Raw genomic sequence first — 24,289 nt, 5'->3', positions numbered from 1 at the left:
AAGCAGCTTCCCTGGTGGAGAGCCATGTGAAAAGGCCACAGAGGCAGGGCTACTGCATAAATGAGAATAGGGGAAACTGGAGAAGTTCTGTCCCCACAGGAGTTTGGGCAGGATAGGTCATGACCTTGCCTTTGAATTGGGCAGATGGCTCGTTGTTACTCCTGTCTCAAAGAGGGTCAGAATGTAGGAACAGAGTAAGACCAATGTTTTTTCAAAAGGAAGAAAAAAGTGTATCAAAGGGTCTGTGTTCTTTCCACTTGGGGTTATGACCTCTAGCTTGACCTTTGCCCTGACCTCACTTTGCCCAGGTGCTCATGGACCCCTGTGCCAGTACCATGCTTTTCCTTCCATTAATCAGAGGACGTAGTCAGGAAGGTTGCATGCTAGGGAGGGGCTTGCAGGTGGAAGGTGTGTTTACATCTTTACCTAGGCCAGCAGTATCTCTACCTGTTCACCCTTGATTATACAAGGTGTCCCCCCAAAAATACATACACACTTTAACACCTGATTGCTCAACTTTGAAAATGAAATGTATTTTAATAAGCACTGCCTTTATCATTATTCAAAGGGTATGTATACATTTTTGGGGGGACACCCTATATGTTGTATGAAACAAGAGTATATTTATGAATATAATGTCATTACTCAAGATCATCTTCCCCTGCTAGTGGGAGGGTGGGCTTTTACCCACACGGATGCAGAGCAGGCCGTGTGCCCCAGCCTTCTTGTATCTGGGTCCCTCTCGCCCTGTCTCCCAGCAGGGTGACCTGGGAGGCTGCAATGGGACCTCGTCCATGGCCGTTATCAAAGATTACTATGCACTGAAGGAGAATGAAATCTGTGTGAGCCAAGGTGAGGTGGTCCAGGTCCTCGCCGTCAACCAGCAGAACATGTGCCTGGTGTACCAGCCTGCCAGCGACCACTCGCCCGCGGCCGAGGGCTGGGTCCCGGGCAGTATCCTGGCGCCCCTCACCAAAGCCACGGCAGCGGCAGAAAATAGTGACGGGAGCATCAAGTAAGTGCCTCGGTGGCTTCCCCGGGAGAGGAGTATGTGGATGTAAAAAATTCCAAAACAAACCAAGAACACAAAAATGCAAACACACGGTAGGGAATTACTGCTGCTTACTCGCGACAGCGCCACCAACGGAAGCGATGCTTGAGGGCTCGGAGCCCCGCAGCCCGGCGTCCAGGCTGGATTGTCCTGAATCTTTTGTTTTTGTGGATGGATGGTAGTGGCGGTGGTTCTCCTTTCCATTTTGTTTATAATTTTTGTTCGTTTTTTCCCCCCCTCTCCCTCTCGCTAAGAAAAGAGCCCTACTGAGACCCTAGGTGACAGCATGCCTTCCGTGGCTCCACCTGGCCCACCGCAGGATTCACTGGACTGGACTTCTATTTATATTGGATTAAGTTGCTGATATATATATATTTTTTTTTTTGATTGACACCAAAAAATTACCTTAGCACAAATGCCAGACCTGTGCAGGTCAGAGGCCCGCTGCTTCTCCCAGGAGAGAGGGAACTTTTTGGTTGTCTATGGCAATTCCTCTGTACAGATTGTACTTTTTTTTTTTTTAATTTCCCCTCCCCTGTGCGTTTAATATATGTTCATGGTCATTTGTAAGATATTTCTTTTCCTTATTTTGGTTGCAAAGACCCTTCCGAACACATTCCTGTATAAAGTATTTTGCACTATTTAAAGAAACCCATATGGATGAAGTCAGGCTGTGCAATATAATGGAGAGTCACAATGTTCATCATTGTACCTGTAATGTAACTAATAATTTTAAATGTACTATTTTAAATATGTAAAATAAATTTTCACCATGAGCATGTTTTAATGAGGTTCAAGACTAGTTGACCCTTTTTCCCCATTTCACTATTCTGGGACTTTTAAATGTGAAAATGATTCTTCTTCTCCCCACCCCCCCCCCCAACCCCCTTTCCTTTTCCTTTCTTTTCTGTGCTTTAGAAGTTGGTTGAATGCACTGACAATCAGTTGCTAAGGCTCCAACCCCACCCCGTCTTCCCTTCTAAATAGCCCCTGTTGGTTTTCTCTAACCTCTGAGATGAGGAAGGAGGCAGATTGGATACTGTCCACCTGGGCGGCCTCGAGGTGCTGGCGTAAATTAATGACTAGAGTAGAAGGTAGTGCTTGGCTTGCCTCCCCGCTGCTTTCCGTGCTGTGTGGTCATGGCTTCGGGGATGGAAGGGGCTCCTGTAAGATGTCTGAGCAGGGTCACCGACGGAGCTGTGCTTCTGTGGCCCTTTCTCCAGCTGGGGGGTGGAGGCTGCTGAATTGGCCCTGGCCTTTCTAGGCAACCATAGGCCCACCTGGAAATCAGTAGTGTCCCCTAAGGCACAGAGAGGCCCAATGCATTTTATTCTAAAGTCACTTGGCTGTGGTCCCCTTTAAGAAGCCTTGGGAACAAAGGCCCTCAAAGCACTGACGTTGTTATGAATCAGTGGCCTTACAGGATGGACACGTAATGACTTGTGATCTAATCATGCAGGCTCTGGGCAGGTCTTCCTCCTCACCTTCCAGTCTATTGGTCACTTTTCACATCTTCTGTGGGAGGGACGGTAGGAGGGGTCAGGCTGGGTGAGAGAGAACAGAATCGATACAAATCGGTCACTTTGGTTCCTTGTCAGCTGCTCTTACACAAGGGGTGGTGAAGGTGGAGCCGAGCAGCTGACTGAGAGTGGGTGTCACTTACCAGTGAAGGACACGCACCGTACCCTCCCCGGGGCCTACTGTGACCACAGAGGTCAGAGTTCGTGTGATGCCTACGGACCAGTGTCACCAAAACCCTGTTTCCACATCAGTCCCTGGGCTTGTGGCCAAGAGATGGGAGCTCCCCAGACCATGAGGATGCGTTCTCCTGGGAAGAAGAACATGAAGCTGAGCCTGTCCCACCACTTGTATTGCTCTGAGTCCCCCTCTGAGCACTGTTTGTAACGTTCCTCGTGTCTCACCGAGCATGCCCAATGACCCAGAGGGTTGTAATGACTGAACACACACACACACACACACACACACACACACACACACACACACACACTGTGCTGTCTGCCTAGGAGTCTTCAGCAAGGACCTGCCTGACTCATGTTCTCAGAGAGGGTTAGAAACATGGATTTGGAGCAAAGATATGAGATGAAACTCTAAAGCTAACAGAGTGATATCACCTAAGATGAGCTTCCATGACTGGGTCTCACTCCGGTACAGCAGGTGGGCGAGGAGCTGGCATGCAGGGGTCCCTCACAGCCTGCCTCTTTAGGAGCGACAAGAGAAAGTCTGGCCAAGAGACTCTGGACTTTAAAGGAGCCCACTTTCCCAAAAGATTCGAGAATGTGACTATGATTGCTCTTCTTGCCTACTCAGAAAGTTGGAGTTTTGACCACGTGTGTTAGTGATAAATATTTTGGGGACACCTTTCTCAGAACTTCCTAAAATTCCTAACATATGTGGAATTTTGTGGAGGGGATGTGATACATTTTGGAGTATCCTCCTAAACCTTATATGTCTCTCTGTCTTCTCTCTCCCTTAATGAAGCTCTTTTCATTGAGCTCTGGCCTGCATAGGCCTACGTTGGACAAGGAGACACTGAAGGGAAGCCAACCTCACTTATTTCAGACACTATTAGAGCTTCATCCAGAATCTGCGGCCACACCTGGAATTATTATGGCTGACCAAGGTCATTCATGCCATGTGGGACATGGCTTCTAGGGTCTTTGTCTTTGAGTCCTAACATATCAAGAGCTCTGCTTTGAGCTTCTCTTGGCAGGTCTGTGAAGATGTAGCTCTCACCCACCTCATGGGAAAAAATAAGTTAGGACAGTGGGAAAGGGCATGGCCGGCCTCACCTCCCTGAGAGCACATGTTGGTTCTTCTCCCAACAGGAAAACCCTTGGACCTCTTAGTGGTTGACTGAGCCTCTCATGTACAAACACCCAGTGATGTGGAGAACATAGGCCACAAACCCTTTATCCCAGCGGTTCTCAACCTGTGGATTGCGACCCCTTTGGGGGTCGAACGACCCTTTCACAGGGGTCGCCTAAAACCATCGGAAAACACATATATAATTACATATTATTTTTGTGATTAATCACTATGCTTAATTATGTTCAATTTTTAACAATGAAATTGGGGGTCACCACAACATGAGGAACTGTATTAAAGGGTCGCAGCATTAGGAAGGTAGAGAACCACTGCTTTATCCTAAGATATCCCGATAAATGCGTCAACTGCCCCCGAAGATCCTACCTGCACCACAGTGTCTGGGAGAGGCCACAGTCCAAACACCAATAACAAGATGGAAACCTCAAAATCGTCCTTTTGAGTCTCTATATCTGATCCCAGGGAAGTGCCAGTAACTTAAACACTAGAGAATAAACTCCTTTTATCTTTCCAACCCCCTCCCCTACCACCACCACCCATTCTTCCCTTATCCACCAAACCCCTCAAGAAGGGACTGCCTCAGGCCTATAAGACCTCCTCAGTATTTTATAAAAGTTGCCCCTGGTTGAGTTTCCTAACTCAGTGCTCATTTTTTTCTCAAACGCTGCGGTCCACCTTGCACATCTTAGGAGGGTCAGTTCATCCTCGCTCGCTTCCCGTTGGAGGTGAGGTCAGCTGCCCATCACGGAGCTGGCCTGCAGGTTTGGGGCCTCTGATGCCGGGGCATGACTGGAGCCCTTCACCTGCCGACGCACCCACAGGTGGCCAGCCCACCTGCTGCCTGTCTCTGCCCTGACCTGCCATTTTGACTGGTGCATTTTTTGGTACAACAGGAAGTCATGTTCATGGCATACTCTACGCATGAGAAAGCGGGCGGAAGTGGAGAACTCGGGTAAAAATGAAGCCACAGGGCCTCGTAAACCCAAGGATATTCTGGGCCACAAAGTCTCTGTTAAAGTGAGTAAGGATCCCGGAGCTGCATCCCACCCCCTCCACCCCCCTGCAGCATCCGCACGAGGCGACCGGGGGGACGGGGATCTTTCTTCCCAGCGTGGGAGCCAGAGGGGAGGTAGTTTAACAGGTTTTTGCATGCAAGATCAATTTATTTTTTATTTTTTATTTCTCCTGGCAACTTCGATTCAAATAAGTAAGTATCCTTTTTTTTCTTTCATAACTATATACTGTGCAGATGTTTTATAGCAAAATTATCTGCAGCATTATTCCCTTAGAACCGCAAGGTGCTTGATTCATAACCAAGTCCTCAGAGTTGCCCATTTGGCATCGTAGGTTAGACGGTACATGTGGGGTGAGGAGATGAGGGGTGCTCTCCAAACCCTCAACCCTGTCAAGTCTGAGGTTTGGAATCTAAGGGCTACTGTGTCCTTGGCCAGGTTTCATTTCTTTTCCCCAGAATTCAGACATCACGTTCCAGCCTGTGCGTGGCAGGGAAGGGTAGCACATTGGTGTCGCCCCAGTCTGCTCGGTAATAATCCACCTGCTACTCTCGCCGAGTCTAGGCGTCGGCAGACCTGGTTGCCTCCTGTCTCAAAACAGTGTGATCTGTTTTCTTTACACTTGGCCCGCTGGCAAATGGAACTTTAGACTGCTGACGTTTAATTGTGCTATAATGTGTGATTATCTACCTGGCACTTTCCCCCACCTTCCTGAGCAAATAAGAACGGCCAAAACCCATTCTAACGTCCTTCTTGGGGAAAAGAAATTGTATTCCCTCCTTCACCCTCATCTGGGAAGGCCAGCCTCACCGAAGACCACAGTCTCAATCCGACAGCTCTCATGCTCCATGCGGTTGCTTCCATTGCTAGTTCCTGTGGGATGAGCGGCTGCACACGCTCCCAGCCTCGGCTCCCGACAAGAGCATGCTGCCGCCTTGGCGACCACACCCCACCCGGGTTTTCCTCCGCCCGGTTGCCCATTGCCCGCGCTTCTCTGACGTTCTCCTCGCTCTCTAACAAAAGCTGCCTGTGTTCTAACTGTGTTCTCTCTCTCCCCCCTTCCTCATGCTGCCCACCAAGGAGACGAACAGCTCCGAGGAGTCAGAGTGTGACGATCTTGACCCTAATACTAGCATGGAGGTAGAAGCAGCTATTGTTGTCCTATTTCCTACGCTGATTGTCTTTTGTAATGTGCTCTGTGACCGTGGCCTTGCTAAAGTGACCCGCCAGGCAAAGGAAAATTGTTATGTCAGGGCTTCTCGGGGTGTTCCATCCCAGCTTAAACCAACAAACGTAATGCAGCTGGATTTTGATAGAAAATTCTACCTAGATATCTTTTTAAGAACACACACTTGTGTTTCTCTTAAATGCTTGCTTGTTTTCTTTTTTGGTGGGTTTGGCTTTGTGTGGAAAACACCCAGCTTCATTATTGGAAACTTAGAAAACAATTTTTTGTTCATGGAAAATGGCATTATAAACAGTGGTTGGTTCTCTAGCTGAGAGACGAGAACCCATTAGTTTTAGCTTTCCCCACTTCTGTTTCTCCCTCCTCCCCTTTTCCTCTTTTTCTCTCCCCTTGGTTCTCTTTATCTGGCTCTTCCAACGGGACCTATTCCTCCCTCAAGACTCCAGCAAAATCATGTTCTAACCATGGTTTTGCGGAGACCTGGCACCCCATCACTGTGCACAGCTGGCTGACAGCAAATGAGCAATTGCAGCAACGCCAGCGCCTGCCTCTGCCCGGTGCCCAGAGCTCCCAGGCAGTGGCTGTGCCCACCCCAAAGGAAGGAACAGAGCCCTGAGAAGGCCCCCTCTCTAGAGCCAGGGAGACTGAAATGCTGCCCTGGGACCTTCCCACACCCGGGGTAACAGGGATGTGGGATGGAACCACCACCTCCACCAACAAGAGCTTCGAATCACCTTCCAGCTCCTTCTCGGCTGGAAACGATCTGGGGTTATAGGAACGGGACGCTCACCTGGCCCACAATGAATGAAACCCTTGTGAATGTGCAAACCCTGGGGCAGTGGTTCTCAGCCTTCTGGCCCTTTAAATACAGCTCCTCATGTTGTGACCCAACCATCAAATTATTTTCGTTGCTACTTCATAACTGTAGTGTTGCTACTGTTGTGAATCGTAATGTAAATATCTGACATGCAGGATGGTCTTAGGCGACCCCTGTGAAAGGGTCGTTCAACCGCCAAAGGGGTCGCGACCCACAGGTTGAGAACTGCTGCCCTAGAGGATTCGCACAAACTTGGAGTTGGCATTCCCTACCACTTTCAGAAATCACTGAAATGCTTTTCTCCAAATCGGTGCCCCCATCTCCAATATTGGATAAAAGTTTAGAGATTTCCTCTAAGGACAAAGCAGAGAATTTAAAAAAATAATAATTTTTTATAGCCCTAAGCTTTTCACTTAACTAGATGGATTTTTTGTTTTTATTCTAATTTGACCTAATCCCAAAGAAATCCACCACCACATTATGACAACCACCACACAACCCAAGAACAACCACGCTGCCCGAGATGTGGCAAGGCAGCTGTGGAAGAAGCCGATGGATTTGAATCGGCCAGAGACAAGCGGTTGAAAGTGGGAGTCCCGCCAGGACCAAACAGTCCCCTGTGGATGTGGCTGCTGCCACAGAGCTACATCTGGCCGGTGTGGGCCTGTGCAGTGCTCCGCGGTGGGAGGAAGTGAGCATTGCATTCGCAGTTTAAATGCGTCTTAGAGACTGAGGATGCTGGGGGTAGGGGGGAGGTCTGGCTCTGCTTTCCCTGCTCCCGTGGGGCCCACACCTGTCGGCTTGTAGATGCCTGGTGGCCCTGTACCTCCAGCCTAAGTGTTGCTGGCATGTATTGGAGATGTCATCTGTAAGCGGAGGGAGGGGAAAGCCAGATACCTGTGTCCCAGAAGGCAATTTGGGACCTTTCTCAGCTCGGAGGGCCTGGGGAAGAAGAGTGGCTTTGCTACTCTGACCTTAAGAGGAAGAAGTGGGCATGGAATGCGGGCCGGGAGAGGAGCGCACACCCAGTGCCATTCTGCATTTAGTAACGCGCGTGCACGTGCGCTCGCACACACATCTTAGCCCCGCATTGTGAGCTGCAGGCATTTCTGAGGCTCCTGTTCCTCCAGCGCTTGCAGCCTTTGCACGGCTGAATGAGGTGGGTCCCCAGAGGTGCTGGAGACACGTAAGCAAAGGCACGAGGCTGTCGATGCTGAACCGAGGAAAGCCAAACACGGTCTTGATGCATGTCCAAGACGTTTTCACATTTCATTGAACTGGAACTCTCAAGGGGTGTGTGGCTAGAAGCTGCAAATATTCTGGTTGACCCAGCATTTCTTGTGGCTGGTGTGCGTGCGGCCCTCATATGTGCCATATGCTCCTTGTAAGCGTCAGCGAGCTCCTCTGAGCTGAGCTGCCACCGGGAAGCTAGCCCTGAGCACAGGAGCAGGTGCTGAGGGAAGGCGGCATCACCGCTAGCTTAGGCTTCTCAGGCACAAATAACAAGTCAGAGACAGGAAGGCCAACTGTTCCGTGTGAGCTGAGGGTCCTCCAGGGGTGGGTAAGTAGGACCTCGGTGCACTGTCCATTGCAGACGAGAATGGCGAAAGGTGCGCCGGAAGAGAGCTGTGCTTGGAAGACCTGGCTTGAGAAACAGGTGGGAGGCCACCTCCAGAAGCCCACTCGCTGGTCAAGTGAGAGCTTTGAGCATCTTTCCAGGCCCAGCCTGGTCCCCAGCCTCACTCCTGTCTTCTGACCCCGATGATTGTAGTGGGAGTTGTCTCCTCGGAAATGTGTCCCTGTGCTCGACCGAGCTTTACTTCACTCCTCTGGCCTGGAGCCTGTGTCTGGAGCCCTGGCTGACCCCCTGGCCCTGTGTGCGTGCCATGCTAGGTCGCTGCTGCGTCCTGCCCGGCTGGCTGCCTACCCGTGACCTGTGCCAGCACGTCGACGCCACTCCTAGCCGTGCATAGGCTCTTACCTGGCCTCCACAGCGTGTCACTACCAAGCATCCTTTCTTCTCACCTGGTGGATTGAAGGGTTCCTGTAAGGAGCCGTTTCCCAGGGTCCTTGCTTAAACAAGCTGCTTGCTACCCTCAGAGCTGGCATATGTCCCACTGCACTGTTTCAGGGAGATATATAGGCACGTCCTTCGCAGCTAAGAGGACAATAAGTCACCTCGGACCCTTGGAATCTGACTTACAAAGCTTTCGGAGGACACCCCGTTATTTAAAGGAAGCGGTTCTGCTCCCCTGCTTCCCTCCCTCCCCCTGCAGGGACTTGTGCATGTTCTCAATTACAACGCACTCCCAGCACCGCCCGCTATGCCACTCGCTGCCACAAGGCGGCCTCCAGGTCTGCGCGGTCCCTCATGGCCCAGCACCCCTTTTTCACCTGATGGCCCTGACCACACCTCAGGCAGAATGGCTCCGAAAATGCCTGGGAGCTGTCCCTGGGTCGGCTTACTTCTTTGCCTTCCTGGCCTTGCACTGGCCACACTTTGGGAATAGGAGTGGAGGGGCTGTGGTAGCTGAGATAAAGGTTTCTACGTGGAGGAAGAGTCCAAGCGGGCGAAACACAGACACTCGGCTCTCCTGGGGACACGTCGGTATTCATTCCATTTCCCAGGACAGCGTAGACCACAGACTGCCTTTCGTCGCCAGGAAGGTAGACGTGATGGTGCCCACCCGGCAGCTTCTCCCTCCTGCCCCACCCGTGTCTGCCCGGTACCTGGGCCCGAGCAGGCTCAGGGCTTGGGGCTCGGCCCGGCCCTCCAGCCAGCACCCACCTCTGAGAAGTCTGAGCGTTACTGGATTCTCTGAGGACCCCGGTGAGGCAGGTTCCCACACCCATGCCACTCCGAGGAGCTGTCAGGACTGTGGGGAGGCTGGGTTCCCGCACCTGCCCTCCCGCCGCCCGGCACTGCTGTTTGGCCACATCACGTGCTCGACGGGGAGGCCTGACCCAGCCTCCCAGCCTTCGTCCTCGGGGACGGGGATTCTTCGCCCAGCCTTTAGGTCAAGCACAATTAACTATATGCACCTTCATTGTTTTAATGCCCAATAGCACTTCTAGCAGAGAAGGCCAACCCATCAGAGGAAGAGGGGGTCAGGATTCCCGAAAGACTGTATCTCGCACTTGGTGTGACCAAATGCAGACCTTACCCGTGGGCATAGCTCCAGCCCGGAGGCATTCCATCAGGGGCACCATCTGTAGGAAGAACGGGGTTGGGATCTTGTGGGAGAGGTTCTGACAGATGAGGGAGAGAAGACACTTAGAAAGGTGAAGCTAATTGGGGAGAAAATTTCTAATTAGGGTAAGGATCATAGACTTTCAGAGTCGACAAAAACGTGGGAAACTAGTTAGCCCCGTCCCTGTCATGTATTGTTTAAATTGCAGTAAAACATACATGACATAAAATTGACCATCTTCACCATTTTTAAGTGGCATCCAATACCTTCACAAGTCGTACAACTGTCACTCTATTCATCTCCAGGCTTGGTCATCATCCCAAACTGAAACTGTACCCACTAAACCATAACTCCCCAAGCCCCTCCTCCCTCCAGCCCCTGGGAAGACGGGGGCTTCCTGTAGAGAGGAAACTGAGGCAGAGGGCGTTGTCACTTTCTGTTGGGAAGTGAGAAGGTGCCCTGAAGGCAGTACCTGGGTGTCCCTGTGTCCCCCACCCTCGCCACCTGCTCTTCCTCAGCGCCCCATCTCCGGGTGGTTTTAACCTAAAACACAAATCCTGCCAGATGACGAGACCTGCCTGCCAGTGCCAGTTTTCGGTACAAATTTGTTATTCAATGTTCCAACTCAACAAAGAGGAGTGTCATTTCCGCCCATCCCAGCTTTGCAAGGCCGAAGTAAATAACAATCACACAGAGGCAGCCTCACATGGAAGAACGGACTCCAGACCGGGCACTGGCCGCTGTGCGGGCTCAGGCCATTGGCCTTTCTGGGCCCGGGGTTCTCTGTAGGCGGCAGCACGGCTCCCGGGCACAGGGGCTGCTGTACATGATGGGGAACTTTGAGCGCCCTGCAGACCTCAGGTGAGCTGCCAGGACTCAGAGACCCTTCACTCTCCTGAGCTTCTGATTCTGACAACGAGGAGACCCCAAAAGAAGAAGAAGCAGAAGCTTCGCTGTCTTGCTCCAGAAACGTGCTTTGCAGGGGCCGTGGCAGGAACGGCCTCCTGAGACCTGGCTGGATTGTCCGCTCCCTGCTCGGGGGAGAACCGGAGTAGCTGGAGGGGACCCTTCTTCCCTCCCCAGCCCCACTTTGCCCAGCTCCAGCTTCCGGTCTTCCAAGAGCTGGCCTGTCGCCCCCACCTCAGCGGCTTCTCTGTCCCAGATTCGGCCTCCTGGCCAGCCAGCTGGAAGGACACACTTGCCCCCTCGTCCGGTGACTGACCTCCTGGCATCGCCAGTGAGTTTCCACCTGCGCCTGTTTCTGCATTTTATAAAAAGAATTTTTTGTGTGAAAAGAGCTCTTTGGAGAAAAGAAAGTGAAGCATCACATTCCTCTCGGTTTGTTTTCACAAAATATTTTCTTTGTAATACATCTGACGGGTTTGGCCTGGAGACCTGCACTTCTTGCTTCCGGCCCTGCGTGCAGACGGACTTACATTCTGCCACTGAGGCGTTTAGCTTGCAGGCGTCTCTCCCAGAGGTCCTCCGTGGACTCACGTCTGTCATGCCTTCTGCTCCTTCCAACCGCCCAGTGAAGATGGGGTGCTCTTACCCTCCAGAGGCCATGCTTATTCAGCCAATGGGAAGAGCAGGTTTGAGGGTGGTGCTTTGAGAGGCCAGACTTGGCGCGGGATGCAGTGGAAGCCTGTCACTGAGGCTCAGGTACTTTCTTAGGAGGGTCAGGTCCAGGCCCTCCCTTGCTGTACATCTGCTGGTTGGAGGAGAATTTCTTCCTCAACAACTTTTTAAGTCTTTTGACAATTGGGGCAATTATTTGTCTTCACCCCACCCTTTCCCAATGACTCAGGAGTCCATTCATAGAGGCCAGGAAAGGAAGTTCCGTTGCTTTCCCAGGCCAACGCAGCCATCGTAACGTACACCCTTAGTCATGCGTGTCCTGTGGCTCCCGCCCCCTGAGTGGAGGCCCAGCCCATGTCATTTAGGGTGCATGCTAATGGGATTATGAAGCGCCATTGACCCGGGAGAAGTTGCTCTCAGGACCAGCTGTTAGAGGAGAAAAGGCCACAGTCTTCCTCCCACAGCCCTGCTCACCCGTGCTGTGAGGGCTCACCTGCAGGCTCCCTGATGAGATGTCCTAGGCCAGTGGTCGGCAAACTGCGGCTCGCGAGCCACACGCGGCTCTTTGGCCCCTTGAGTGTGGCTCTTCCTAAGCCTTAGGAGTACCCTAATTTAGTTAATAACAATGTACCTACCTATATAGTTTAAGTTTAAAAAATTTGGCTCTCAAAAGAAATTTCAGTCGTTCTACTGTTGATATTTGGCTCTGTTGACTAATGAGTTTGCCGACCACTGTCCTAGGCAATTCACTACATCAGAATTTAATAACGCAGAGCATTACAGTATTGCAGGGAGTACTGTGGAGGGCCAGGGAGAGGGCATCCGGCGTGGGCATCCTATCTGGCGGCTGAGTCCCCAAGTCAACCTTGCACTCCCCCTTGTCCTCAGAGCCAGGTTTAACCTGTTGTGGGTCCTTAGACTCTGGGAGGTTGTTTCACTCAGTAAAAAAAAGTTGGGGGGGATAGGGATGAGAACTCAAAACACTCGTCCATAAAGGCTGTATCCAAAGTTAAGATCTTGGCCTCCACACTGGCAATGTGATTTATGAAAAGGAAGTTATACCACCGCCAGGGACGGTCCTCAGCCCCACCCAGCCCAGCCCTTCCCGACAGGCACCCAGGCTGCTGAGAGCACCGCGAGAGCAACGCAGACAACCAGTAAACCTCCTTCTTGCATTCTTTTCCCCTCAACTGTTTTGTGGGACGGGTTATAGATTTTTTCATTCTGCTAAAAGTCACATTTTCATCCTTTTGATTTTTGAGGACACACTCGATGTTCTCCAACCAAAATAGCAAGGAGGGCTGGGAGAGGGATTTGGAATAGAAATCTCCATAAAACAATGTGCTTGACCCGTGGCCATCCACAGAGACCCGCACCCAACAATTAATACATACACATTCTTCTTAAGAAGCCACGGAACATTTTACAAAAGTTGACTCTTAAAGCAAGTCTCATTTAAAAAAATCAAGGAAACAGTATCATATGGGCCAACTACTCCAACCACAATGCAATTAAGTGAGAAATCAGTAACAAAACGATAATTTTTTAAAATCTCATATGTTTAGAAATTATAAGGTATTTCTATTACAATTAGGTCAAAGAGATAAATCAAAGTTGAAGAAGAAATACTTAGAAGTAAGTGATAATGAAAAGAGTTGGGAAGTAAGAAACCAGTTTAGAGACAGTTCTATTGCCGTTTGGGATTGAGTTGCATTTACGTGTGTCCAATTGCAGCTTGTGTTCATTTAGGAATGAGCAGAGGTAGGAAGATTTTCTAAACATTTAGAAAGCTATTTTCTAAAAATTCAGAAAATCATGTCTGGTCTGGCCAGTTTGAAAACATCAAGGGTTAAACCTCCAAACCAGAAATCATACCTAAATTTTTAGAAATTGTTTTTCTTAGATCTGTTCATTTAATCGCCAACTCTCGTTACCTAAAATCATCTAACACCCTTTTCCCTCCTCCTCTGAACACAGATTCCCATGAACCAGCACAAAGGGCATAGAAGGAAGAGGCAGAGAATAGAAATGCTGGTTCATCTGAGCAGCTGAGTTCAGTTTAGGGCATTTATTTTGAGTTTCTTTTGACCATGTTTATTCCTGTCGCGTTCTCGCTGTGTAGCTTTGGACTGTGTTTTGTGGCTGGTGCTGAGGGTTTAGAAAAGGTGGGGTGGGGCGATTTTCTGGAGCCGGTGGTTACCTGCTCTTCTAGACAGATTTCAGCCTCACTGTCAGGACGTCGAGTCAGAATCGTGGGCATTGATTGACTGGCAAGAAAAATAGGCTCACGATGTCTTCAGAGCTCAGCTTGCTCCTTGGTGCTGGTTGATTTTACCTGTCATTCTCTCTGGCTACCTCCCTGCCCTCCCACTTTGAAGGAAAATCCAGGAGACACTGGTGTTCTCTCCAGCCGGAAGAACGAAGGGGCGATGGACCACATGGTGGTGGTTTTCCTCATCCAGGAGGAAGCACTACCCCCTGCCGCCCTCTGCTGTTCAAATAAACCCGGGTCCTCAGCAGCCCTTCCCCACGTGGTCTATGCCAGGCCCGTCCTCTGGCCTTTGGTCTCCCAGAGAGAGAGCATGTGCCTTTCACATAAAGAGTGTCACCTTTCCCCACCACCACATCCGTCTTCGGTTCCAGTTCTCCCCCTTTCCCGTCTGCCACTCTGCACGGCCCCCTAGACTGTTCCTAAGGAAGGGAAGCATTCGGTTTCAAGAAACAGGGCAGCTTACAATGAGCCCTTCAGGTCCCAGCCTGACACCTCAGGTCCCTTCACACATGAGCAGTGATCGTTAGACAAGGCGGTCAGGAGGCCAGTGTCCTTATCTGCTAATTGTGTGACCTCCATGAATTTGCTTCAACAAATACTTGACCTCCTGCTATGTGCAAAATGCTCTGTTAAGCAGCATAACAAGTGGTACATGGGACATGTACAAGGGTGGCCATCTCTAAAGGATTCACAGCCTCGTGGGGCAGTAACTGCAGGGAAGATGCTAGGGTAGATGGGCACGTGGTCAGGGCTATGGGAAGAGCATGGAGGAGGGAAGAGCACTGCTGGCTGAGTCAACACACGGGCCGGCGGTGAAGTCAGAGCAAGTCACATTCCAAGTAATGGGAATAGGAAAACACCCAAGTTCGTGCAACACATTTTCTCCCCTCTCCTCCCCGGAATTAGGATCCCACCCCTTTACATTTCCCTGGCTCTGACAAATATGTGCCTGGCTCTGAGGCATTAACACTCAACAACACACGGTCCTTGCCCGCCTGGGCCCTGACGTCCGTCCATAGGGAGCCATAGACCAATACAGAGGCTCCTACACTACAGCGTGAGAGGCGGTCACAACCCTCCTCCAGTCCACGTTCGGATCTGCTTCCACGTAGAAAGAAGACAAAGGAGGAGGAATCTTCTATGGACACAACCCAGAGTCAAAGTTAACGAAATCATGAGCATGGGTTTGCCCAGGCTCCTGGTCCTTGCTGGAGGAGTTTAACGAGGAGGATTGGGTAGAGATGGGCTGGAGAGCAAAGGTGAGCAGGTAGGCCTTTGGCATCAGTGACTAACTTTCACAACACTTTTCCCAAAACCCTGCCTCTGCACCGAACGCCGTGGCGGAAGGAGCGGTCAGGGCCAGTCCTCTGCACCGTCTCCTGGATCTTACATGGACTTCCCTGTCGCATCTGGAAACAGAAGTAAACGGCCCCTGTGCGGCACTTCCTCCCCAGGGGGGGTGGGGGGGGCAATGAAGGAGGCTGTGAGTAGCCTGTGCCGACTCCGGAAGGCTGCACAAGTCAGTGCCGTTGTCACCATTCCCAGCAGTACCTGGGCCAGCCTCGTGCAGCGCAATCAGGACAGGCGCCTCCCCCCCAGCCCTTGTAGATAGAGAACCTGCAATAAAGCCTATTGGCCACCTTTCTCTCCAACCTCCCCACTGAAGCCTGCACCCAGGCCGGGAGGACCTGCTCTCTAACCAGTGCGCGTGTTTAATAACGTACTTACCGCAGTTGGCGTTGTGATGAGAACGAGAAAGAAGGCGAGAAGTCCTCTAAGCAGCAGTGGGGGTGCTGTCTTATAAAAGTGCTGCACAGTGCCTGGTGTGAACCCCACGTACAATTTTATAACCTGGGAACTGCCACTCATCTCTCCCACCGGTCATCTGTGTCCTCTCAGAGGCCCCTGCGTGGACTCCCTGTCTTGCTCCTTTGGATTCCCATCGGGATGGGAAAGACAGGCCACTGAGCAAAGTTGGCCACATTCCCAAATTGTTTTTACCAGAGTCCTTCTGATGGAGTGGGGGTGGGTGGGGCAGGGTGAGGGCCGTGCTTCATGCTTGTGGAAGGCTGGTCAGTAACACCAGCCAGGCCCCACCCGGCCACTGAACCCATGTCGTTTAATTCCATAGACTCAACAGCGGATTCCCAAGGAAAGGCAGCGAGCATGTCTGCCTTCCTCCCTGCCGGACACCACCACCTGACCAAGGGTCAGCTCACAAAAACCCTCATCAGTGAATGAGTCCTCCCACCCAACACCATTCCAGGTGGGCATTATTGTCCCCAAGTCACAGACACAACCGAGGCCCGAGCTGCTTTAAGAATGTTTCCAAGGCAGGAGAGCTGGTCTGGCTTAGGGTCTGGGTTCTTCGAGTTCTGTCTGCTCAGAGTTCACAACCCCTCGTGCCCAGACACCTCCTCTCTCAGAGGCAACCGGTTTTGTTGCTTTTTAATCACTTCCCAAAAAGTTTGCCTGCCACCTGTGTTTGAAAACAGGCTCTGGTAAATTGCAATATAGCAGAAGGGATTATTTTATGGACCATTTGGCCCTATTTCCAGGTCCTATTTGTGAACCAGTCCTCAATTCTCAGGAGAACTGAAATGAGAACAAAGATCAAACACTCATTCGGCCAGCATGCCTGCGATGCTCGGAGCGAGGCAGACCCCACGCTGGGGCCTGAGGTACAAGGGGAATGACAAGTGGCTCCTGTCCTTGAAGAGCCTACAGTCCATGGCTCTGGCTGCGCCTTTTCTCCTTGAAAGAAAAGTTATTAAGAAGTGAGACATTCTGACTGAAGAATGTTTGGAAAGGCCGGGTAAGAAGAGAAAGAAAAGTATCACCCACATCCAGGCAACATTCTCCAAATCCTGAGGGCAGGGCCTATGGCCCACACCTCCGTGTCCACGAAACCTTACGCCGGCCCAGAAGAGACGGCGAATGTTGTTTGAATGGGGGGAAAGCCGCCCTTTATCTCATCCTGAGAAAACCACTGGGGACTTCACACGCTATTCTTAGTCTCTTGTTCTGTGGCTGTGAGATGGCTGGTTCGGATGTTGTTCTCTTTGCCTCAACCTAAGCCAGGCGGGTAAATGCATGGCCTCCTTAGCACCCCCGACAAATGATGGGGCGCTGCCCCCCATGGTTAGGGGCAGTCCCCTACATGTCTCCTCACATAGCAGAGTCTCTTAGATGTAGGGAAGGCAGAAGCTTTTACCAAATCCCCACACACACCCCTACCCCCCACATACCCCCACCCCTATCCTACCCCATCCCCACCCACCCCACCCCACCTCAGGAGAGCCTCAGGGGCAGGAAGTGCTTTCTCTGAGAGCAGTTCCCTTGAATTGAGGGAACTTTCCGGAGCTCTCAAACCGGGCTGCATGTTGATGCACCTGAGGCAGCTTTCAGAGCTCCCGCTGCCTGGATCCCCCCGACGCACACACTAATTAAAACAGAATCTCTGGGCGTGAGGCCCTGGCATCGGTCTTTCTGTGTTTTCCAAGCTGTCCAGGTCAAAGATTGAGAACCAACAATTAAAGGGAGGCCAGACAGTGGTGTGAGTGGTCTCTCGAGACCAGCAGAGGGTGCTGCAGTGACCAGTCGCGGGCCGCTCAGCCCCAGGCCTGGCATCACAGGCCTGCTGGGCAGCCTGCTTCCTGAAAACCTGGGTAGCATCCTGGGCATCGGGTCTGCAGAGAGGAACCCGGAGCAGGACGCACAACTCTGTTCCCAAGGGCATCCAGCTGCCTGTGTAGGGAGGAGCACACAGAAGCCATGTTCCCCTCCGGTGTACATACGGGGCGCTAAGTGTGAACGCCCCGGGGCTGTTTGTACGGCACATCAGCTTTCCGGCTTCACTATGAAGAAAAGAAGAGTTTGCCAGATAAGTTATTAGAGCTAAGCCGTTGCCACAATAAGCTGCTTAGCAGAAGAGGGATGATCAGAATGAGATCATCTGTATTTAAAGTCATTGAAGACTTGTTCTTGTCAAGCATAGTGCTAAGCACTTGACATAAATTATTTTTCATAATACTTTGCACGAAGCATTACTTATTCCCATTTTATAGTAGATGAAATCGATGCTAATATATTTCAAGTAATTAGCATGAAATCACATTAAATAGAAGAGATGAGCCCAGCCTCTCTGACTCCGAAGGCCCTGTTGGGGTCCCCCTGCCAGGCAGGATGACCAGGACTTGCTTGGTTAGAGGTCATACAAAGATGGGAGAGAAATCGAGGCTTCCGCCCCCTGAGGAAAGGTAGCTTTTCCGCATGGCGAGGCTGGAAGGTGTTTCTTTCTGAGAAGACCCATGTTGTCACGAGGCAGTCAGCGTGGGATGTGCCAAGAGCTCCCTTGGTGCCTCTGCCAACTGGCCCTGGCACCAGACAAGTCTAGTCGGCCCAAGTCTCCGTTTTCTCCCCTCTGCAGCCAAAGGGCTCAAACCCTTAGGTCAGTGGCTCTTGAGTTGCCCTATGGAGGCCTGGGATGCAGGAGGCCGTGCTGGGGACAAGAGGGATGGGCATGTAGCTGCTTGGGGAGACGTTTCCCTGCTTTGGGGGGTGAATCCGTTTGGAAGAAAACCACTAGGTTCGTGGTTAGTGGTTCATGCCATTGACCCTTCCAAGTGGATAAATGTCAGGTCCTCTGTTTTTGAAAATTCATGAATCTGGAAAGAATCGATGCCATCACAATACATGAGTGGGTGCCGAACAGGGTGGGCAGGGTGGGCACACACGTGGCAGGGAGAAGAGCAGCTGAGGCGGTGGAGAAGGCCTGCTGTGGCCAGCACAGCCCCGCCTGCACCTGGGCACCCAGAGGAATTGCACCGACCAGAGTAGACAGGAGAGTAAGCCAGGGCCCTTCGTCTCACTGTGATGGAGACACGGTCACAAACCACGGAGGCTGGGCTCTGGGCTTGCTCTCCCTAACCTGTGCTTCTTTTTACTCAATAGGGTAAAAGTCTCCGTTCTCTTATACTGGGTTAGGACTTCAGCAATTTTCTGTTTCTTTTTGTTTTTCAGATCTTAAATCCAAATTTCATCCAAGAAGGTGAGTTTGAAAAGTGGTAGAATTGAGAGCACGGGGATTGGCTCAATCATTTATGCAAACCCAGCACAGAAATGGAGCCTTTAAACCAGTGGTTCTCAACCTTGGCTGCACATTAGAATCACCTGGGGATCTTTTTAAAATCTTGATTTCTGGCCGAAACCGGTTTGGCTCAGTGGATAGAGCGTCAGCCTGCGGACTGAGAGGTCCCAGGTTCGATTCCGGTCAAGGGCATGTACCTGGGTTGCGGGCACATCCCCGGTGGGGGATGTGCAAGAGGCAGCTGATCGATGTTTCTCTCTCATCGATGTTTCTAACTAACTCTATCTCTCTCCCTTCCTCTCTGTGAAAAATCAATAAAATATATTTTTTTTAAAAAAATCTTGATTTCTGGGCCTCATCCTCCGGAAATTCTGTTTCGTTGTTACTAATGTTGTGGCCCCACCCCATAACAAAGAAACAGAATTTCCGGAGGATGAGGCCCAGGAATCGGGATTTTAAAAAGATTCCCAGGTGATTCTAATGTGCAGCCAAGGTTGAGAACCACTGCTTTAAACAGTGTGAGGCCGGGCTGTACTTAGATGGGGAAGTGTGTTTATGACGAACTGTTAGGGTGGGAAGACCACAGGTACAGTGTGGGTAATGGGATTCAAGTTTGGTAAGACCACGTGCGTGGACATGAAACCTAGGAGCACCTATACCAGATGCTCACAGTACTTACCTCTGAATCATGACATCACGAAGCTTTTTCTCCTCTTTGCTTACCTGTATTTTCTAATTTTTTGTCACAATAAACACTTGTTGCCTTTAAAATACCTTTTCGTGGGGCACAGGCGACTCGACAGTGTTAAGCGAAGGTTATCTGAGTCGTTATGCATCATGGGTGGGAAACGAGAGTCAGGTGTGGTAAAGTGGCTGTTTGTTCCCAGTTCCGAATGATGTGAATTTATGTCCATTTGACTGCAGTGGCCCCAGAATTCCTTGTGCCCTTAGTGGATGTGACCTGCTTGCTTGGGGACACAGTGACACTGCAGTGCAAGGTCTGCGGGCGGCCGAAGCCCACCATCACCTGGAAGGGGCCAGACCAGAACATCCTCGACACTGACAGCAGCTCAGCCACGTACAGCGTCTCCTCCTGGTAAGCAGCCCGCCCCCCTCAGCACCACCCCCCCGCAGCACCGCCCCCCCCCCCGCAGCACCACCCCCCTCAGCACCACCCCCCGCAGCACCACCCCCCTCAGCACCACAGCGTGCTTCTATGCAAAAAGGGTGTTTAACAAAACCTGGCCGACTGCCTCCCCATCTTCCTGGTCATATTTATTGCTACTAATTATGAGCTTCCTTGTGGACTACTGCTCACGGTGGGCAAGCAGTAACGAGCCCTCCATGCATAAGAAAGACTGTGGGAGAGACTCCTCGGAGTGAGGAGATACTTTCATCTATTAACTTCGTGTGTGTGTGTGTGTGTGTGTGTGTGTGAGAGAGAGAGAGAGAGAGAGAGAGAGAGAGAGAGAGAGAGAGAGAGAGAGAGAGAGAGAGAGAGAAACGTGTTCCCAGCAGAGCCTGCCCGCCAGGTCCTGACATCTCAGTGGTAAGTGTGAGCGAGTGTGATGAGGACCATGATCACCATGTCTGTGAGAGCCAGGGGAGAGTGGGCTGACAGGGACTTCTGCGCGTGGCCCTCTCTGCAGCTTTCCCAGGTGCCGTCCTGGACCCCAGAGTGGGCTATGGGGAAAGTTATCCTTTAGTGGAGGAATTTGCTCTGTTTAATTCACGTAGTCATTTTGAAAGTCCCATGTGTGGAATTTGAAATACTGGAACATTTTCATTCTTCAGTCTTTCCATTTGGGGGGCCGGGGGGGGGTACCATTCATTATGGATCCATGAGGCTGAAAATATTTTAGAAGAAAGTTGCTGGTGGTAATAATACGAGTCATACTGTGAGCCAGGGCTTGTATAAGACTTGATAGATTTCAAACCATGCTTTAGTTCTTATCTTGTTTTGCTCTTTTTTCTATCCCTATCCCTCACATACAACAAACCTGAGAGATAGGCATGGCGAGAATTTTTCCCCTGAAAAGAAGTGAGAATGTAGGGAGGTGAGGCGGTCACCCAGGGCGGGTAACAGAACTGGACCCGCCTTGGGCCTGAGTCCGCTCAGCACACCAGGTGCCAACCCTTCGCCATCAGTTGTCTCCTGATTGACGCTTGAGGCCTCCTTTTGGTCTCCCTAGTGAGTCCGGAGAAATCACCCTGAAGATCTGTAATCTGATGCCTCAAGACAGCGGGATTTATACGTGCATAGCAGCCAATGACCACGGCACCGCGTCCACGTCCGCCACGGTGAAGGTGCAAGGTACAGACTCTCTCCGTTAAACGTGTTTTATGCTGTAAACATATGCTTATTGTCGTAAGATGCACATGACAGCATTTACCATATTGACCAACTTCCGGTGTCCAGTTCCATAGTGTGAAGTCCATTCACACTGTTGCGCAGCCAAGCTCCAGAACTCGTTTTCTCTTGCAAAACTGAAACTGTACCAGTTAAATAACTCCCCATCCTCCTTGCCCCAGCCCGTGGCAGCGCTGTCCTACTCTTCATCTCTATGATTTGTGTGGGTCAAGCATTCCAGCGGCATTACCAGGGCTCCCTGAAAACTGGAGGGGGGGGCGGGGGGGGGGAGAGGGGGAGGATTCCATTGTGAAAATTCCAAAGCAAAGTTCCAGCAAACAGGAAGAGAATGAATTTTTGCTGTCTGGGGGGTAGAATTTCCAACAGCCAGGCGCGCCTCCCGGGCCTCCCCTGGACCTGGGGAAGGTGGAGAACATCACAGGAAAAATGTGAGATGCTGGTTAGGTGACGTTTCCTGGGTGGCATTCAACCCTGGTGTAAACGACCTGGTTCTGCAAAAATAGCCCGGACCCTGTCTCTGTCCTGCAGGTGTTCCCGCGGCCCCCAACCGCCCCATCGCCCAGGAGCGGAGCTGCACCTCGGTGATCCTGCGCTGGCTGCCCCCGGCCAGCACCGGCAACTGCACCATCTCCGGCTACACCGTGGAGTACAGAGAGGAAGGTGGGCCACCTGTGTGTCCTCTCTTCCTTGTAACGAGGCCTGCAGAGCCGTAACACCAATGGTCTCCGTGCCCTCCATCAGCTGTTCCTTCTTGTGTCACCCAAGGCGGCACCATGGCTCCAGTGCCAGACTGCAGCGCCTTCTCGGATCTCAAACACCCAGTCAGGGTTTTCCACAAAATGGTGACTCACGGCGGGTTTCTAAGTGCCTTCACCCGAACTGCCCTGCTCAGCACACCCAGTGACCCAGACAAGTCCGCCCATTCCACCGACCAGGAGGCAAAGGCCTAAAGAGAGTTAGGGAGCAGGAGGCTGGAGTTAGAGCCAGGTCGCCAGGTTGCTAATCTGTGATCTTTCTCCCAGAGCAACCGGGAGGGGAGCAGGAGCTGAGCTTTAGCCACCCCCCTCCCCTGACAAAATGTAGAGATCACTACACAGCAGGAGTGGGGAACCTTTCTTCTGCCAAGAGCCACTTGGATATTTATAATGTCATTCTCGGGCCATACAAAATTACCAACTTAAACATTAGCCTGCTACATTAGGTCAAACATTTAATTAACTCACCCCTAATGCCTTGGCAGGGCCAGACCAAATGATTTATGGGCCTTACTTGGCCGTGGGCCCGATGTTCTCCACCCCTGATATAGGGTGTCCCCCAAAAATGTATACACACCCTTTGGATAGTTATAAAGTCAGTGTTTATCAAGTGCTTTTCAGTTTCAAAATTGGAACTATCGGCTGTTAAAGTGCGTATACTTTTTTTGGGTCACCCTGTATATATCATTATATATAGTAACTTTTTAACAAATTGTTCCGTTTTTTAATTTGTTGCATTTACATGCTAAAGTGCATGCATTTCTTCAGCAGTTGTTAAGAACTGAGCCTGACACCTGCTTAGCTGAAATCAGAAGTTGCCAGGGAGCGGATTGTTAACAACACATCTCTGAGCCCCACAATGAATTACAATGGAAAGTAGTGCTTGCACCCAGAACCAAAATCATGCGTTTCATTACTCCTATTATTTTAACTCTTCTCTCTCCTGGTAAACGGGGCCCATGCAGTTTAAAGCTGTTTATTTCTGCATCTTCCTCAGGCTGCTTACTCTTGTGTCTCCCACCTCCACACAAATCCACGCTGAGCCGACAGGCACGTCTCACAGAGTTCGCATTTATGCAGCATTAGTTAGGAAAATCATCCAATCTCTCCGAGTCCCGGTTTCTTCATCTGTACAGCGAGATGAATGCCCCTGACCTTGGGGTTTCTGTGGATTTAAGTGAGGAAGTGACGTGAGAGAATGGGGGGAGGGTGCCTCCCACGGGTCTTCATAAGCAAGTGGTGCTCAATACGTGCTCATTTCTATTTTGTTGCCATTTCCAAACCCTGTTTTCTCATTGTTGCTTTTATGTTATGTTTTCTGACATCTCGTGAAGAATCGGCCCCACATTCCTCGTAACTTCTGCATGGCCTATGTGTCTCCTCACTCTCACGTGCACAGCTGACACGGACAGAACCGCAGGCCAGCTGCCTCCACACGCCTCTCTAAGATATTGAACCCAGATCCGCCAGAGTTGCCCCAGGCTTTCAGAGCCAGACATAGTGACCACAACGGCCCTTTGAGTAGAATGTGTCCATTTCCCTCTCTTTGTTTGCTGAAGGTCTTTGAAACAATGTCCCTCTGGCTTGTTCTCTTTCTCTCTCCTCGGAAATTGCACGCTAGGCTCCCAGGCCTGGCAGCAGTCGGTAGCGTCGACCTTGGACACTTACCTCGTCATCGAAGACCTCAGCCCCGGGAGCCCTTATCAGTTCAGAGTCAGTGCCAGCAACCCCTGGGGGATCAGCCTCCCCAGCGAGCCCTCGGAGTTCGTGCGACTTCCAGAGTACGGTGAGTCCCACCACGCCCCGCACCCCAGTGGGTGGAGGCCAGGCGCCCCGCACGCTCACCGGCACTGTCTGCCCATTGCATGGCAGCTGCTGTGCAGTGGGTGGCCTGGATTGGCTCCGTGGCTTCAGTCAAGTCACAGTCCAGAGGCCTGGTGAAGGGTGTTTCCGTAAAGTGTGATTTCAAGTGTCTGGGAGCAAACATTAGATCCCCTTCTCCCTCCTCCCCTGGGTTTACCTGCGGCTCCCTGGGCGCTGGGCGTGTCTCCAGGAACCCAGAGGAGCAGGCAGATGTCACACGTCACGTGGATGCTATCTGCCCCTCTTCTAGGACAGGACA

At 51.3% G+C, this 24,289-nt stretch overlaps 1 protein-coding gene across 22 annotated transcripts in view; it reads left to right on the top strand.

Annotated features, from left to right (window-relative positions):
• The window catches only part of KALRN (kalirin RhoGEF kinase), a 646,808-nt gene that overhangs the window by 600,830 nt on the left and 21,689 nt on the right, over positions 1 to 24,289 (top strand). For 7 of the 22 annotated variants that reach the window (XM_059687615.1, XM_059687614.1, XM_059687613.1 and 4 more), the window contains 7 exons: positions 759 to 1,015; positions 4,789 to 4,912; positions 18,975 to 19,002; positions 19,966 to 20,137; positions 21,234 to 21,355; positions 21,941 to 22,072; positions 23,789 to 23,953. In XM_059687615.1, coding sequence (XP_059543598.1) covers positions 759 to 1,015; positions 4,789 to 4,912; positions 18,975 to 19,002; positions 19,966 to 20,137; positions 21,234 to 21,355; positions 21,941 to 22,072; positions 23,789 to 23,953 — 1,000 coding nt within the window. Of the gene's footprint in view, positions 1 to 758; positions 1,834 to 4,788; positions 4,913 to 5,988; positions 6,422 to 18,974; positions 19,003 to 19,965; positions 20,138 to 21,233; positions 21,356 to 21,940; positions 22,073 to 23,788; positions 23,954 to 24,289 lie in introns of those variants that run through there. The other 15 variants (XM_059687622.1, XM_059687627.1, XM_059687631.1 and 12 more) reach the window with 9 other exon arrangements.

Source organism: Myotis daubentonii, chromosome 3, assembly GCF_963259705.1.
Source record: "Myotis daubentonii chromosome 3, mMyoDau2.1, whole genome shotgun sequence".
Lineage (NCBI taxonomy): Eukaryota > Metazoa > Chordata > Mammalia > Chiroptera > Vespertilionidae > Myotis > Myotis daubentonii.
This window is presented reverse-complemented; position numbering and strand designations above follow the sequence as displayed.